The sequence below is a fragment of the Corvus kubaryi genome, unplaced genomic scaffold, assembly GCF_017639235.1.
Source record: "Corvus kubaryi isolate FWS band 111438036 unplaced genomic scaffold, C.kubaryi_AGA036_p1.0 66, whole genome shotgun sequence".
Taxonomy (NCBI): Eukaryota; Metazoa; Chordata; class Aves; order Passeriformes; family Corvidae; genus Corvus; species Corvus kubaryi.
In genome coordinates this window covers 27,953,915-27,971,922 of record NW_024582054.1, presented here as the reverse complement: position 1 = coordinate 27,971,922, position 18,008 = coordinate 27,953,915, and the positions used below count along the sequence as shown (strand labels likewise).

At 43.0% G+C, this 18,008-nt stretch overlaps 1 protein-coding gene across 1 annotated transcript; it reads right to left on the bottom strand.

The window, feature by feature from the left end:
- Positions 1 to 8,897: 8,897 nt before the first annotated feature.
- CUNH14orf180 (chromosome unknown C14orf180 homolog) lies at positions 8,898 to 17,934 on the bottom strand. Its single transcript, XM_042047382.1, has 4 exons — positions 17,704 to 17,934; positions 15,260 to 15,386; positions 13,472 to 13,498; positions 8,898 to 10,724 (listed from the first exon to the last, which is right to left on the bottom strand). Exons 1-4 carry the CDS (start codon positions 17,788 to 17,790, stop codon positions 10,525 to 10,527), a joined length of 441 nt encoding a protein of 146 aa, XP_041903316.1. The 5' UTR covers positions 17,791 to 17,934; the 3' UTR covers positions 8,898 to 10,524.
- Positions 17,935 to 18,008: the final 74 nt, after the last annotated feature.

Below are 18,008 nucleotides of genomic sequence, written 5' to 3'. Positions count from 1 at the left end.
TAAATCAGAATGAGGGGAGAGAAGACAGCAGGCTTCTACCACCTCAGAGCTCAAGCCTGGGGTTAGCACAACCATGCAGATTTACTGTTGTCTTCTGGGGACTCGCTGATGCTTAGTTAAGTACCAGCTTAAGCATTTCATTGAAACAGAATTTGATGTCATGACAAATCCCTCAATTATTAAGCATTTTAGGGCATAAAATCTGACATTGTATTTAACTGCCAAAATGTTCTCATAGGTTTAGAGAAAAAACCCTCCATGGGCCGTAAGCAGTGAGCCAGCCCTGTGAACATTGCTTATAACCCCAGCTGGCCACAGCTCTCTGGAGAGAGGTCTTGCTCTTCAGCATGATTTCTGCCCACAGGAGAACGCACTTGCTTTGAAAGCTTTGCAGCAGTGGCATTTTTGTAGTTGGGAGTTGACATCAGAGGAGGCTCCTGGAGAGGGAATCACAGATCAAGTTAATTAATACCAATTTAAAATTCAGATATCAGGACTGTTGGAGTGCCTTTTTTTTATTATTCATTTGGTCTAATAGTTTGGATATTAAGAAAAATCTCTTCACTGAAAGGGCTGTCAAGCACTGGAGAAGGCTGCCCAGGGAACCAGTGGAGTCACTGTCCCTGGATGTATTTAAAAGAAGTGGAGATGTGGCACCAAGCAACATGGCTTAGTGGTGGCCGTGGCAGTGCCAGGGTAATGGTTTTACTGGATGATCCTAGTGGTCTTTTTCAACCTAAATTACTCTGTCTCTAGTAGGAGATACACTGTTGCAAGTACCTGAGCCCATTGCCAGGGAACGACCTTCTTCCTACCCTGAAGAGCTTGAGTCTTGTAAGTTAGCCTGTTTGCTATGTTTCCCCAGTTTCTCCAGCTGTAAAAAGCAGTCTCACTTTGACTCAGCAGTGATGTCTCTTCCCAAAAATTACTTCAGTGCACGCCTTACTCCTTGTATGGAACCACGCTGCTGCTTTGTATAATATATTTTATGTATATGCCAAATCAGGCTTAGGCTGAAGTAACATGTGGGTTGAGACCACTGTTCCTGCTGTTGCCTGAGGGTTTGAAGAGCCTTGAGGCAGAGGATAACAAGTGTCTTGTGATTCTTGGTCTGAGGTACCAGGGCTTGAGCCTTGTCTCTGGTTCTGAAACAGAGGATGCTGCTTATGGGCAAGGCTGTCTGGAGCTCATGCTCCCTTCTACCTCTCCTGTCTCAAGGTCTTTTTCCTCCTTTCCACTTCCATGAGAAGCAGCAAACACTGGTCCTGGGGTTGGAGTTGCCATGCAAAATGAAAAGAGGCTGAAGCTCTTCTATGAGTCCCACATGAATCTCAGTCTGTTTTTCACAGCTTCCCCGCCTTGACCAGGTGGGGTGAGGCTGGTACCCACTTGCAAGAATCAGTGATGCTTGAAAGCAAAGCTGTTTTTGATGAAAGCCCCTGTGTGGGTCAGAAGGCAGAACATGTAGTGAGAAGCTCTCTGGCTGACCCAAGGGGAGGAAGGCTATCCTGCAACTCCCAGTTATTGGACTCATTTGGTGTTCTTTATTTGACTGAGTTTTCTGCAACTTCTTCTAAAGCTTGGACACTCAGGGCAAGCTGGTGATGCCAGGCTGAAAATGCGTTAGAATTGTGGTATAATTTATGCACACATACATACCTACCTAAGCTCTCTCTCATGCACTTCTCTCTTTTGTACATTTCTGATGTCTGCTTTTAGTCATCCATTGCCAGCCAGCGCATTGTGGGGCTGAGTCAAATGTTGCATTTCTGTGACATTTCAATACTTTTAATTTGCCATGCCCAAAGGCAGGCCTCTGGGAACACTCTGGCAAGAGTTGTATTCAAAGAACTAGAACACTGTGTGGTACTTATATTTGTATTTATTTATTGTCACATGGTGGAAGGGGAAAAAGTTTAGTGGCCTTTCCAGGGCACCAGGATGTTGCCACACAGTTATTCTGTTGTATCAAATATATTGCCTGGCTGTGGTTAACCATCTGTGGTTAAATTCCCCATCAATTCCCTGCCAGCAGTCCTCATTGAGTTAGAAGAATCTAAGCTAAGAAGTGTTATCTGAGCTTTTAGATCAATGCTGTTCATTACTATTTTTTATAATGGAGAAACAATTGCAACCACCTTTTGGAACAGAACTTCCTCATGAGTGCATTAATGCTCAAAACATCTTATCCCATTAACTCATGAGGCATCTTTCAGCTCGGAAATTTCAATAAGAATCACAAAAATAAGAGCATGATGATTTACTGTAAAGACTGAAGGGTACATTCCTGTTATAGCAGCGATTCTATGGTCCTTTAAAAAAGGGGTTGTTAGAATAACCAGTGATGAATGACTGAGCATACAGACCTTGTCATGAAGGCATTCTGTGTGTACAATGTACACAGGTAGGTGCCAGAAATAGTTCCACTGCTCTTCTGTGATGTGGATATAGGCTCTTCTCTTAACAGGCAGCTTAGGCTGGAGTAGTTGTTAGGATGCCTTAAATTTCTACACTTCCTTTTACTTACTTAGCATTAGGACTCGTGCAATGACAATGGTTGTGATACCCAGAGGTGCATCTGATGTGAGCAGAGTAGGAAAGCACCGGCCAGTGCACAACCTCCCAAAGGCTGAGATGAGTTTCTGATGCAGGTTTGCGGGTGTTTTAATTCCTCCCCTATATCTGAGTAATGTCCTACTGTTAGCCTAAATTAATCCAGTTAGGAACAGAGTCAGATTTCCCTTCAAGGCCTTCACTCCCCAGTATGGAACACTGTTGATTTAACTGATGTAGTGTTCAGGATGGAAGCAGAGTTGCAAGGAAGAGGAGCTCACACTTTACAGTCATGTTGCACATAAACTTGGTATTGGGTGTTTGTAGGTTTTGTCATCTCCCTTCTCCAAAGCCTTCACAAACATATTGCAGGTAAAATAATTTTTGCCATTTAAATTTTAACTTTAACAAAAATCCAGACTGTAATTTATACTGGAAAGACTGACACTATTTTGTGAACAACTAATCTGAATTATGAGAAAACTCTTGTTTTTTCTTCTATACCAATGGCCCAAGTATCCTTGAGCAAATGAGAATCCTGGCTGTGTTCAGATCCTAAATTTTTGCCTCAGACCATTTCCTTTGTTGATGGAAATATCCCACTTTTATCTCTTGGAATGTTTGCTTTGGAGACCACAAATGTCCTTTCCTTTTGGTTGGCCAATCTGGGAGGAGAGGAAGGTTTCACCTGCTGTGACAAAATGCTCATGTAACTTCATAAGCACAGAAATTGTTTTAGAACTATTTCTGTTCATGACAATAATGCCTTGAAGTATATGTTTCTATTTTTGTCCTCCATAAGAAGGAGGAAAACTATCTTGAGTTATATTTTAGTACTCACAGATACACACCTAAATGATTTTTTTTTTTAATGGGTTTTTTTAATGGCAAAATTCAACTCAGTGATTTATGAAGTTAAGAACTGCATAGAAGACAGCATTTTGATGCTCTCCTGATGAAGAAGGGAGCTGCACTCTCTAAGAAAACTTAACATTTGATTCTCAGAGGTTAGAATAAAATGTACTCAATATATAGGAAGTGCTGCTTATTTCAGTGCAGGCACTTAATGAACAGTGTCTTTCCAATCTGTTGTTGGGGAGAGTATTAACATAGCCATGCTTTCTCTTTAGTTTTTTTGTTCATGCCAAAGAGTGTAATTGAACTGCTATTGCAAACATAGATTAATGTGAATGTATTCATCTGACTGCTTAAAGTTCTCTACCTCTCATAGCTACTATAACTGCTTGAACTGTTATTGCACACAGTAGAGAAAAAAACCTGAATCCATGTGGGAGCCTAAATCCCATTTCCATAGACAGCTAAAGGATTTAGGATTTAATGCTTATTAGCTGCCTGTAAGATCCTCATTGCTGAAAAATGGGCATAAGTACCCGAGAAGTGCTGTGTGAATAGCCCTTTGCATTGGTCGAGTAATTATTTCATTTTGGTTTGGGATATTTTAATTTATTTTTTTCTCACCAAAATAAAAAGCCAACAACCGCAATTTGTTAGACATGAAAGGTTATCCTTCATCCCCCTCAAATCCTCCTGCTGGAGCTCTTCTATTTGGCTCAAAATTCCTAAATAACAATGATTTAGCGTGGTGGCTCTGGTGTTTATCAAGGAGATAAACTACTTGGAAGCAAGAGCTGCTCACTGAAATAGCTGGAATTATTTGTATATGGTGGAAACCCAATGTGAGAAGGTTTTGTTCCCCCTTTCCACTCGACTGTGTTGTAAAGTGAGGGTTGAGACAACCTGCTAGGAGGTGAGAATGATGATTTGTAAGTACTGTTGATATCCTGGATGATTTCTCACACAAGGGAGTAAACAGTCCTGAGACTAAACTGTTCTTCATCTCCTTCTTATTTTCCCCTTGTTTCCCCCTAGATTTGGGCAAGTTTGACTAGTGTGTGTACAGGCTCTGAAGAGTATTTATGAATGTGAGGAAAATTGCAGTCTCTGTGGCAAATTTTGTCCAAAATTAAGAAAAGCAGTCAAGGATTTTCCCTGTTCTCATTCAGCCTCTCTGCATCGTGACATTGAACCCTTCCCTTTACACAAGCCAGGCCTGATTTAGATGATGTGTTGCTCTGGGAGGTTTCCAAGGCTGGTGCCAGCAGTCTCTCCAGGAACCTGGTGGAGTTAGACAAGTACTATGTTAAACCATAGATTTTAAGGCAGGGAAATGTTTGAAAACTGCCATGGTATCCCACATAACACAGTCCAGAACTCCTTACCCCATCTGTCCTGCAGCAGAGATAATTATTTTTCTCTGTTAATGGTGAAGTCCAAGAGTTTGTGGCTGAAACACAGCACATCTTCCTGCAACACGCTGGATCTGGATTGCATCAGTTAATCCATTCCCCTTTCTAGGCTGCTGCAACATTTTTAACCCTGGTTGTTGAAGCAGGGTCCAGCATTTGACTTCATAAGGTGCTGGCAGTCTCCTTATTAAACCAGTCTTTGAGAGCAGCAGGCAGTTCCTTTGCTCAGTGATGCTGAGCTCTGTACTGAACAGCATCCTTCCAGGGGGGGACCACTGCATCGGGGTCCACAGCCAGGGCAGACTGGTGGTATCAGAGCAATTCTGGTCAAACACTCTCTGATTAAAGCAGCCCAAGCTACACAACTGAGAAATCAATCTATTGTGATCTGAAATACACCCCCAAGAGGTTTTTGAGGGTTTATAAACAAAACAAAGCAACAATAACAAAAAAACCCAACAGTTGCACTGAATCTCCTCTCTCTGGATACTTTCATCTTCAAAAACATTCCTGCAAACTTCAGAGAGATTTTATTTCTATCAGGCTCATTGGGCCTTATTTCTCACATCTCTTCCTGCCAGAGACAAGGACAGCTGAGGTATGCAGGACAGTTTCTGAACAGAAATAGATAATGAGGAGTTAGTGCATTTCCTGTGAGGGATTTCAGCCTTCAGGCTGTGATATGTGATATGATTGACACCAATTTCAGCCTTTGCTTGGCCTGCTCACCCCCTACCTGCTCATGTGGCCTCACAAACTGCAGTGCATCCTCTTGAGGCATGTGCTGACCTAAAGCCAGCTTCTGGAGAGAGCCACCTGTGCCAGCTGTGCAGGTATCTGGTGCAAAGGTGCTGACATTGCCACCAGATTTGGAGGAAAGCAGATCCAGATATCCTACGCTGGCCCTTTGTCCAGTGCAGCTCGTGACTTGCACGGGGAAGGACTGTTCCCAAATCTCTGTAAACTTGGTGTTTGTGAATGTAGCTCATAGTTTTAAAAGGTTTAGTGTTTTTGTGTGGTACTATTGCAAAGATCTGAATCAGACCTTTCTTGCTTGTAAGTCAGTGCAGAGCCTGAAAGCATTTCAGCCTCTCTGAAATATGTGTCCTCTGATGTATGTATTCATGAGCTACTGTCTCTTGTATCCACCTGGGAAAAGCTTTATAAGAGTCTAGATTAGCTACCTTTTTTTTTTTTATGCTGCTAAAGAGGTTCCTGCAATGGGTATTTGGGGAGAAAAATGAACACTTTTTCCTATTTTTTTTAACCACTGAAAGCAGTTGAAGAGCAGATCCCTCACCAGTGTATATAGATTATCCTGTGAGCAGCCACACCAGTCCACACAAGCTGAGGGTAGAGCCTGGCCTGTCTTGAATATTATCTCTGTTGATTTGTATGGTCTTTTGCAGTGTAATGACTGCTGATTTGGAGCTTTAATTGCATGGGTTTGACAAAACCAGAAAGAGAATGAGGTTTATCATTGTTTTGATACAGTCTCAAAAGGGAAGCTTTTTACTAGCATTTTAATACAGCCCTTTGTAAACAGCCAGCAGCGAAAAACGCTGAGTCCAATCCACCTGCTAGTGGAGTCACTGAGCTTCCTCTGGCTTTAGTAGGAGCTGGGCTGGGTTCAGTGTACGTGGTACACTCCAGCATTACTGATAATGAGTTAATGTGTTTTATATATTGATGCTTTTTGCTGAACAGTGCATCGGCTTTTTATGATTTGGTGAAATATAAAAATAAATTATTTGAAAAGTCAATATTTCTGTGCTTGTTCTTTGAAGGTGAGTTTAAATTGTTACAATGTAGGATAAAAAAAGTTCTCAAAGTCAGTGGTAACATCTTTGTACTCATTCCTCAGCATCTCCATGCCACGATTTATATAGTCAAGGGTATGCCCAACCATCCTAAGCTGCCTGAGCCCTTTTGATACCATCTTCCAGCAGTTCACCCTAATGCCATTGGAGACAAGAAGAAAATGGTCCTGTGTCAACATGCAGCTGAAAGGCAGTTTGGTACCAAATGTAAGCGGGGACCACAGGCTCCATGGACAGCCTAATTTTCTAAATGCTAGCTGCTTAATTTTCTTCATGTAGCTTTCTCTTCAGAGGTGGGCCTAAAGGTTCCCAACAGCTATCTTGGAGCAAGGAGTTAATAAGAAACAAGTCCACACTATTATCTTAGAAGTTCCTGAGTTATTCCTTGAGGGCAGCTGGCAACATCCTTTTTATAGTCACAAGCTGCCAGCTCTTCTTCTTGCTTCTAAGTGGCAAAAGGCAGAAATGACAATTACAATTGCTGCTGTGGGCTCATTTCTAGACTGTCGGGGTTGGAGAGATGAAGGGAAGGAGGGGGACTCGAGGCAGTCTTTGGGACTGCTTTTTACTGCTGCTAATGCTGAGTGCATCAAAAGGTTAATGTAAAAACATCCAGTGTCATCTCACTATGTCCTTTTCTATCTCCTCTAATCATATGGGTATGGATACGCCTGCTGCTGCAATCAGGTACTCTTGATGTGCCTGAAGAGGGTTTTGGCAGCTGCCCTCCATCCATTCACACTGCAGGAATGTACTGAACGCTGTCAAAACAACACACCCCTCTGCTGTGGTCTGCTTATTTCTGTTGTGTGTTACTTACATACTCACTGCGTTAGGGATTTTAAGCAGCACTTCTACCTTTAGGGACTGCCATTAGTCCTTTGTCATGCACAGACCTGCTACTGTCCCCTGGCCCTTTGTCTCCTGCCACCCAAGACGCTGCTACTGGGAATCCCTCCTACCAACTGTCTGCTTCAAGGGTCCTGGGCTACATCACTCTCTCTTTCAGTCCTTTATGTCTAAAACATGGCCATTTCCAAGCTGGGTTAAATAATTGCCCAGCATTTTGGTTGGCTGCAGCATTTTAGACTTCTGAAGCAATTCACCCAGCTGGCACCAGCATGAATTCAGGTGGGCATCTCCACTGTTTGCAATAAATGATGTAATCCCTCTTCTTTTTACCTCTATTGAGAAATTCTCAGGAGTTGCACTGAAGGGAAATATCACCCAGCATGGCCAGCAAGGGGATTATTATCCGACACAGATGACTTTTTGCACCTTTAGAGATCTGAACTCACAAAGGTGTCACACCCAGAAAAACACCTTTGAACAAGGATAAGGATAAATTACATCCAGCTCACAGCAGTGAGGATAAAGCTGTGATGGCTAAAGAATGAAAGGGCAGAGAGGGAAAAGGGGTTATGTGCATTTAAGCAGGATGCATGAATGGAAAAAGAGCTTCAGAAGGAAATAAAACAGGTAAGTCCACAGTGAAGTTGTACAGCAGTAAAGAAATGCAGGCCCAGGAGCTGGAATTTTTTCTCCTATTCCTGGTCATGTTATTGACCTACTTCATTCACTCCCACATGCAATGGCTTTCTTAGCTTCAGTTTCTTCACCTAAAAGATTCCACCACTCTGCCAGGAAGAGGTTTTAGCTTTTATTTATTTCAAACCTTCTGGCTTCAAGGCAAATTTAATTTGGCTTTCTGCAGCCTGCCAAGAATCTGACTGACCACAGTAAACAATCCTGACCCAGGAGACCTTGTAAAGCCGTGGTGAGACCTCAGCAGTGGTCTCAAGATAAGTCAAGTGCTGCCTTTTCCCATGCCCAAAACAGTCCCAAACAGAGGCAACACAAAAGCCAAGAATAGCTGTTCCTCTGCTAAATATCCCTGACAGCCCAGATGCGATAGCAGTTCTCACTCACACCAATAAATTGGGCCCCAACAAGAGGAACGTGGACATTTTCCACTTAAAAGAGGCTCAGTGGAAAGGTGGTCCTGTGTCCATCTCCTGGGGAGCTGGGCAGGAAGGTGAGCACACATATGGTCTCCACACCACCTCCAGATTTTCCCTCCTAAGAGGAGTCAGCCCAGAGCCAAAAAGGAACACCACTGATTTGCCAAAGAGTTTCAACACGGACATTAAAAAGATCATAAACATTAAAAGATGCAGACAGAACTTGCAATGACCCCCTTGCCCCATGCAGGTACCAACCTAAAAATCTTTTCCCCGGAGATTCACCAGAACACAGGTTTAAAACCTTTCTCCTTTATTACCTAAACAGCAGGACTGAGACAGTGGTGAGGGGAGGGAAGCAGTGGTGGGACTTACCCTCTGAGCTGGGGTACCTGGTTTGCGCCCAGACCCCTGAGCCAAACACTGCTCCTGCAGCACCCTCTGCTTCCCAGACCAGCTTGAGTCAAATGCAACACCTGTGGCTTTGACAGCTTAGGAGGGGCATGAGAGTCACCACTGAATGCACTTTTTTCTGTCTTGGGCTGCAATTTTTCTGGCTTGTTCTGCCCCCTCTTCTCCTGAGAGAAGCTTGCATGTTGTGCTTCAGTTTATCCTCTCCTGGTTAAAGTCCGTGGACTGCTTGGGAGAAGGCTGCTGGGGCAGATGTATGGCCCTCTTTTTAAAAAATAACTAAAAATAAAGCACCATTTTTTCTTTTTGATGGTTGCAATGGCAGGGGAATTCAAGCCAAGGTCTTGCAGACATCTCTTCATCTTCTCTGCAGTGGTTTTTTACCCCCTTTTTTCCCCTTTTACTTCAGCTCTTACAGGTTCTGATGTCAATCTTATCATACAAAATAACCCCAAGCACACATCAGGTGCTACCTGAGCAGAATCTAAGGTCTAAAAAGATGAATTTGCTGGTTCTTTGAAGCTCATGAACTTGGAGTCATTTGTTCTCCTCTCAGATACCCAGAACGCCGTTTCACATGATCTCCATTAAAAGGATTGCTTTCAGAGAAAAGTGTAGCATGGTGAGACAATAGAGTGATAAAGGAACTATGCACCTCACACCTTCACAAGCAGTCCATATTGCCATGATATAAGGCCTTGAACACCCAGGCATAACACCTCTGTCTGAATACAAGCACTATCATAAATCTTGTGTGTCAGCCTGTGGGGTTTATGGGCTGAATCAAACCCAGAGGACTAAACTACTGATTTGATGATTAACCTGGGTTTCAGTGCTATTATTTATTATGTTAGGCAAATAAACTATTTTCTGTTTAAATGAGTTTCTGTGTTCTTTTTCACACCTGGGAGTCAAGGGAAGCATTAAGAAACAGCCTTTGCCCATGGAGGAAAAAATGCATGAAGGGAAAGCCATTTGCTGGGATTTTACTAATAATCATTTTAGGTGTATAAATATAGCAGCTTGCCAAGCCTTTGGCCACCAGAGCAGTGTCTGTGCAATAGCTCAGCTTTATTTTAACCTTTGCAGAGTAATTCTTAGGAGACTTGAGGAGAAAGGTGGTTTGATATCTAAAGCCTTGACCTGAGGCTCACAAGGCTCTTTCTTCAGAGCTTGCTGCTGCCTGCACAGATCAATGTATTTCCCTCTCTGCTTTTGCTCCTCATATCAGCAGCTTATAAACTCTGGGGAACAAAACCCAGATACCTGTTTGCTGTTCAGGGTGATGGAGCACGAGTTTGGTGGGACCTCAAGGCATTAGTATGAATGTTCATTGATGTGAAAAAAAAACCAACAAAGGGAAAAGGAGAACAAGTGTTTGCTGGATGGTGCACAGCGGGCGGGATTTTCTTGCTCTTTGAGGTGGAAGCTCATGTGTTCCTTGCATGTGGCTGCAGTAGACTGGGAGTTTTGCAGTGATGTTTCTTAGCAGTGTCAGGCTGGAGGACACTGCTACTGCCTCATAAACCAAGTCCAGCATCTCTGAGCAACGTGTCTTACATGAAGGAAGAAGATAACAAGTCGGGATCGAAATTCCTCCAGGACTTTGACATCTTGCTTCATAGTGGTGTAGTAGAGACTCACAGCAAGGATCAGCACTGCACAAAACGAGAGCCACAGGAGAACAGGCAATCCAGATGATGACCTGTCATCTGCTGAACGGTGATGAGGAGAAGAAGAAAGCAGCATTATTTTAGTGCCATCTTAAACACTTCCCAAATTTGATCCCCTGCTGATGCCTTTGTCCCAGTTTTCTGGGAACAGCAGGGTACACAGGGCTCTGGTGGTGAGCACTTCCGTAGGCATCAGTTAAGTGATAGTGAGTCCCACCTCCTGATGGAGGCTGGTGAGTATAAAAGGTATCATCTAATGGAGCATTAAAAGAGTTTAATTATATACAATAAGAACTGGTTTAGCATAGCTAATGCATGATCTCAGCTTCCCCTCCAGCAATTATTTTTTATACCTTTACACTAAATGTTAAGTTGAATACTAGGAGAATATGAAGCTACTGGGTCTAATTATTTAATGTTACAAATGCTCTGTAAAAGAGAGAAGCTGGAGATTTCTGTCCTTTTCCCTGGTAACTCAGCTTGTTTGGGACTCCTGCTAACTATGGAAAGAACCCAAACATGGCTCCATTAACCAAGAGGCATGTTCAGAAAGCTCTGGCAGTTTTAAGCACTCTCTGAGTGCTCTGTGTGCTAATTACACCAGAACATCCTCTGCACTTGCTCTTCAGCAGAAGGATAATGTAAACATTTTTCTTGCCTTCAAAATGTTTTTCAAATATGTTTAAAGTGCCACAGGTCAGGCACAGCACACATGTGGAAATCAGAGGGCTGCCTTCAGCTTGCTGACAGCTGTGTCCCAGTCCTTGCCTGTGTGTATCCATCCCTCGGCCTTGGGGATCCAGTTTGATTCAGGTCTGGCTGCTCTGTCTGACTGCATAGCCATTGCACAGTCGGTACTATTTCATAAAGCACTTAGAGTATTAAACATGCCGTATAAAGCCAAATTCATGCCTGAATAAAACCCATAGTGTGCAGCTATTTTCCTGCCATATGCACATAATCAATAAAGAGATAAAAATGTGGAGTGTATTATTATGGGTAAAGGGCCAACATTAGCTGTAACATATTTAAATTAGCTTCCATTCCGAGCCCTGGAATACACACCAGTCAATTAAACTGTCACACAGATGTACAGAGAGGAAGGTAAAAGTCATAAAACCAAGCCAGAAACACATAATAATGTATCAAAAAGTGTATGGGGAAAAGGTAAAATGTTAATAGGCAGTCATTTTATAGCTAACCAGAAACCAAATCAATGTCCCATAATAGATCTGAGTGAATTATTTGCAGCAAGTAATTTATTCATTTGAATTTAGCCCTTCTTTCTGTTTGCAAATTATCCATGTGCAGATTTCAGATTTTATAAATTTGTTTATTTGGCATTATTCTATGAATGGTTGATATGAAGGTGTTTAGCCAGGGAATTGCTCACCACTTTCTGGTTTTGCAGAGATTTGTGAGTTGGGAGTTGGTATTTCCTTTGTGAGATTTCCCACACCACAGGCTACAGCTCTTGACTGGGTGCCCACCTGCCTTTCCCAGCACGGGGCTCGGCTGATGAGCACACATGGGAGCAGGGAAACCTTCCTGTGGAAGCTGAACAGCTTTCCACATCAACCCTTTTATATGAAGCTCTTTTAACCTGTTTCCATCTTGAAAAAGTTACTTTCCACATGAAATTTCGTGGTGATCTCAAATTTAAAACTGGACTTTCCTTATACCCTCTCATTTAAGAAATATGTTCAATCCATGAACAGAAAAAAAATAAAGTGAAAGAGTTATTCCGCCTGCAAAATGGTGATGAGCTATGCTCACAAGAGCATCAACCCATCACTACAGTTATGTGCTGAAATTCAAATTTGCTTTTCTAGATTACAATTATAAGTTTCATGCTTAAATTTGTTAGTTAAATTACTTGTTGGAAGAGCACACACAGCCACAGACGTGCCCAGTCTCATTACAACTCATCTGAGAAAAGCACTGGACCTGGATACAGGAGATTTTGTTTCAGTTCCTGACTTGGATACACATTTCCACTGCCCCTTGAAGAATATTTGATCTTTGCTTTTCCACCAGGCCCTTTTCTGGGTATAGTACCTTGTTTCTAGCCCTAGCTGATGCTTCCATTGTCATGAGCATACAGCCCCTCTTCCTGGACAATAGCAATAGCTGAGAGATGTGGGGACATCTGCCTGGGAGGCTCTTTGGCCTCCCAAAACTATAGGTGTGTATATGTACATGTATTTATGTACCCCTCTCCCTTCACTGCACTGCCTACAGAAGGGCCTGGATGTTGACCAGGGCCTCTAGAAATGATCACCATCATCAGAATATCCACATCCAGACATTTTCTTGGGGGTCTCTGAGGCTGCCGGGCCTCAGACAAAAACCAGAAAAAACCAATTATTTTTATTATTTCTACCCTGCTGTCAGCATATAAATGAATTGTCTCTTCCCCTCGCACAAAACTCAGCAGGGAGAACTATTGTTTTGCTTAGGGTGCTTTCCCTGCATATCTTACTGAGAAACCTGTACCTATTCTATTGCCATAAAATATATTAATTATATGTAAATTAAAAATAGCTTCAGGGATTTAATTTTTGTTTCCACTATTTGTCTTACTAGACATCTTGTTTAAAATTGCACCAGACCTCATCAGCACCTTGTGCTGCTTATGCTGACAAGAAAACGCAGCAACCACTGACTGCCCAAAGTGCTGTGTATATGGAGGGTATGTTTGCACAGTGCATCCCACCAGCTGCAAAAGCAAACTCAGGTTAATGCTATGGATGGCTCACAGTTTTAATGTGAAAAATTCAACTTACCCACTACGTAGTCACAGCAGGAAATGACTAGAAAACAGAATGAAAATATTCTTACACGCCTGGAAATGCCTCCTGGTAGAGGGTGAAAAAGAAAAGCCAAAACCAAGCAATGTGTCTGAAATTGCCTGTCATCTTGGAGGTGCTGGGCAACCTCTTACACCACTTTTGGCTCTGGATGAGGACCTACCCACTCCATGCAAACATGCAGATGCAGGTGCACTTCAGGAAAGTGGGGAAAAGTTATTGTGTGGGAGAATTCAGAGGCAGGATTGCTTCTGTTGTAGGGAGGTCAGGAAACAGCTCCTGCTAAAATCCCTCCTATTCCACATAATTCCTAGAAAGGAAGGGATTTAGACCAACAGGCTGAGAGAATGAAAGTTAAGAAAGCACTGTCAGACTAACTTTCATCAACAACATCCTGGAAATGAATCTGCTTGGCAGCCAGGGCCCAGACACAATCCAGTATAAAAAGTCCATAAAATGGAAAAAATTCAGTGGTGCCAGAAACCTTTATTTTACCAGCCTTAATGATAATAATATTGTGTGGACAAACAGCAAATAATCTAAATCACAGTCTGTTTGCAACACAGAATACTAATTATGGGTTGGAACATTTCTTATGTCTCCATGGAAAAGAGTCAGTGTCTCCTCCATCCTTGCAGCTCCCTGCACATGTTCCAGCACAGCTTTGCTGAAGTCAGAGCCAGTGGGAGACCAACCTGGTCCCCCTGGACTGGACTGACTGCAGGATTCCCAGCGCTGGTGTGGGGCATGGACTCTGGCAGAGAGCTGGGGGAGTTATTAACTCCCACCAAAATCCTGCTCTTGAACAGTCAGATGAACTTTGAGGAATTTAGGGCTGACTCACTGAGCCTTTCCAGGAGTTCAGTTTTGGTGGGAAAGCCCAGGCCATGTCAACAAGCTTATCAAGAAACAGCTTCCCCCTCCTGCATCAGGAGGCATCCCAAACAATGTATTGCCAAACAAATGAGAGTTCTGTTTATAAACACATCAGCAGATGCCAAGCCTTATTTTCAGAAGCTGGAGCAGTCCAAACAGGTGGCTGACATAGAAATTTTACCATTCTGCTGCCTGTGTTTTGACCAACTGACAAAACAAACCCATACAATTTTAGCTTTCTAACAATAAATACAATTTTCTTGGTTGGATGAGTTTGGGAAAGTCAGAAGGTAACACCAATTCTTATTTGGTACTGCATATAGCACATGCAGAAGTGCAAACTGGATCCTTGTGCCAGAGCTCTGCGGAAGGTCGCTCCCAGTTCCCTGACCTGCAACATTTTAGCTCACGAATGAAAAGGCCAGAGGTTTTGTTAGCTGTGTCAGTCCTTGGGTGCCTTCGTTGGCACAGGTTATTACATCCTGGCTGCTAGGCTCAGACCTGTGCTATTGTGTTCTGTGGCATCCTAGTTACCCACAGTGACATAATGATGTTTAAATTTGGTCAGAGTGGAAAGATTGTTCTGGGGAAGCCCTGGGGCTCAGCCAGGCCCATGGTCTACAATGATCCCTGTGGGGGCTGACTCGGGAGGTCACTGTGACCATAGCTGAGGGTGAGGCAGGAGCCTGTCTCCTCCCAGGGCAGGCAGGCAGGCAAATGGACCAGATGCAGTTCTGCAGAGCACAGAGCAAGTATCATCCATTCTCTGCTCCATGCTAAGCTGAAAATCACAAATCACATTATCAGAGGAGGAAGCTGATGTAGACAGACAGAGTGAATGTTAAAAGCTAGAAAGGTCATGCCAAAATTCTTAATCCTTCAGCATACCATGTTCAATGACTTCTTCAGGCTCACGAAATCGAACCCTTCTCTCTGCTCTCCGCTTTTCTCCCACAGCTTGGTCCACAGGTGGCCTTTTCCTCAGTATGGAAGGAGGATAGCTACTGTCATCTGTCTAAAGAGTTCATCAAAACACTAAACATGTGGCCATTCAAACAGGGGTAAGGTATCTGGGTGAAGTTCTGATCTTTTGTGGATATGTTACCATGTCCCTCAAAGGACATGATGTGTAACATATCTGCTCGGACATAGTCAGACCACTGTAATATTCACAGCAAGACAATGGGGGTATTCCTACATTGCCATAGACCTGCAGTACTCTAAATCTGTATTCTCAAGGAAAAGGTTAGTTAAAGTAATGGACAGCAAAGTGTTCAAAAAGGATTTCTCTAAATTGTAGCAAACATTTGCTGAAGGTGGCTGCTCAACAGCCTTGGGCTATTAGAAGAACATAAATGTGATATGAAAGATATGAACTATATCATTTGGAGCACCTTGAAATGTTCTAAGCTGAGCAATTCCATTCAGAATGCAGTGTTGCCATTTCAATAACTGGGACTATGTAGCTGACTTGGGTTTGGACACTCCTGATGGGTACAAGAAGGCAATTTATTTGCGCTTCGATATCACAGTTACGCTGTTGCTCTGGTTTTTGCTTGGAAACCACATTTAGTGTTTGACAACAGAATCATAATGCTGTGGATTCTTTGAAATTCCAAGAAACAGAGCTGCAATAACAGTAATAAGCTACTGTTCTGCACAGGAATGCTCCCACAGTCAACTGCCCAAAGTGAATCCAAAGCATCTCGGTTCAGAGACCACCCACTGCCCTCTGGAAGTAGAGAGCAGATGGCAATTTTTCTACTTTTCAAAGATCTAAGTGAGGGGCATAGATTCTTCACATTTTATTTTTAAGATTGAGTTAATCTTCTCCCTTTCCATCTCTTTCCAGCCCTTTCCATCTCTTCCCTCCGTTCCTTTGCTGAATAAAGGTATTATTTCTTCTGGTCACTGTCCCTGCTCCCTTTCCCCCCCATTGTTGTTTCTCCACTCTATGATTGCCTGCTGTTTAATCCATATTTTTCTCCTTGTTTTGATCTTTCTACTCCTCAGTTATCTACCTTTGTCCTTTTTTAGACCCAAATACCCTTGCTTCGCCTTTTCTTTTTGGATGTTTTCCCCACACTCACCACTTCACACGCCCACTCCTTGGACTGCAAAAGCAGGATTAGGTCCCATTAACTACAGTCTGGGCGTATCAGACCCCAAAATAAAGGGAATAAATAGGTTTTCTTATGCATCACATTCTGGATAACCTCAGAAAGACATATTACATAGCCAGCAGGAACTGCCATGCGGTTAGGAATGTCTTCAGCTTTGATTCCTTCTCCTCAGAGATTCATGGAACCAATCTCATCACTGATAAGGACGCTTTGTCTGATCTTTGGGTCATAGCACCTCTGTCTCATGGCTGTGGACAGTGTGTGTTGGAGTTCTATGTTTTCCATTCAGCAGCTCAGAAGCTGGAAGCCCCATTCAAGGTATGGGAAACTTGGATTTAATTTCATTTTAACTCCAAAGAAACACAAAGCTACATCTCTTATATACCTGCCCTCATCATCACAGTTATGGTGCACACATGGGAGCAGGGAATCTCAGTCTCTGCCACTGAAGCTGTCTTGTTTGGCCTTGAATAATTAAATATTCATTGAGCTAAAGGAAGAAAGAATGACTTTACAGCCTGGTGTTTGGGTGCTCCCTTGGGGGTGGCAGAAGTCTGCTCCTATCCTTGCTCCAATGAATACTTAATATGTAATACTTAAATATTCATTGGAGTGGTCACTGGGAACAGGGTCTCTCATCTGCCAGGTGAGTACCCCAATCACTCTGTGACAGTCGCACAGACACACACACTTACTCACATAATGAATATTTGATTATTCTGTGTAAAATGAAACAGGTTTAGGGAGACACAGCCTAGCTCAAGCTAGGGGTGGTTATAGCTATGAGGGCTTCTCCTGTGGCACAACCAAGGAAACTGAACCTTATATTTGAAGAGATTTATAACTCCAAGTGCAGCTGTTGTCCATATGAGCTTTTCCAAACACTTAGCAGTGACATCACATCAGAAGAGAAAAACATTAAACAGCTAGCTGGCTGGATATCACCTAGCCAAGGAAGACTTTAAAAAGGAAGTAATTTTACAATATTTACTAGACTTTAATAACTTATGGAAATCAAAGCTGCACAGTGTCAGAACAAACGAAGCACTGTGCCCTCAGACAAAAACCTGGTGTTAACATACTGTGACAAGAGCTGGAAACCTACCAAAGTGATAGCTGGGAAATTGTATGACCCTAAAAACAACCCATTTATAACAAGCTCCGGACACTGGACACAGGGACTCCATCACTCATCAGAAGATTACTTACCGGCAGCTCCTTGGTGCTATGATCAGAAAGTGAGGCTGGACATATTTGGGACATGTACTCTGGATGCCAACATGAAGCCTCCCACATGAAGCTTTGGATGGAAAGTCTCTTGCCCAGGAAAATGAGAAGGACCAGGGAAAAGAGTCCAGAGACCCCTCTGCAGTGGGGATGGAGCTGGCAGCGGCACTGCGCAGACGGGAGCGGCAAGGGAGGACAAGGGAGGGGAAAGAAGAGGTTCCGCCCTTCATACCAGGGCTGGCGTGGGAAGGATGACGCTACGTGAGATGTACTCAGGAGCCAAAAAT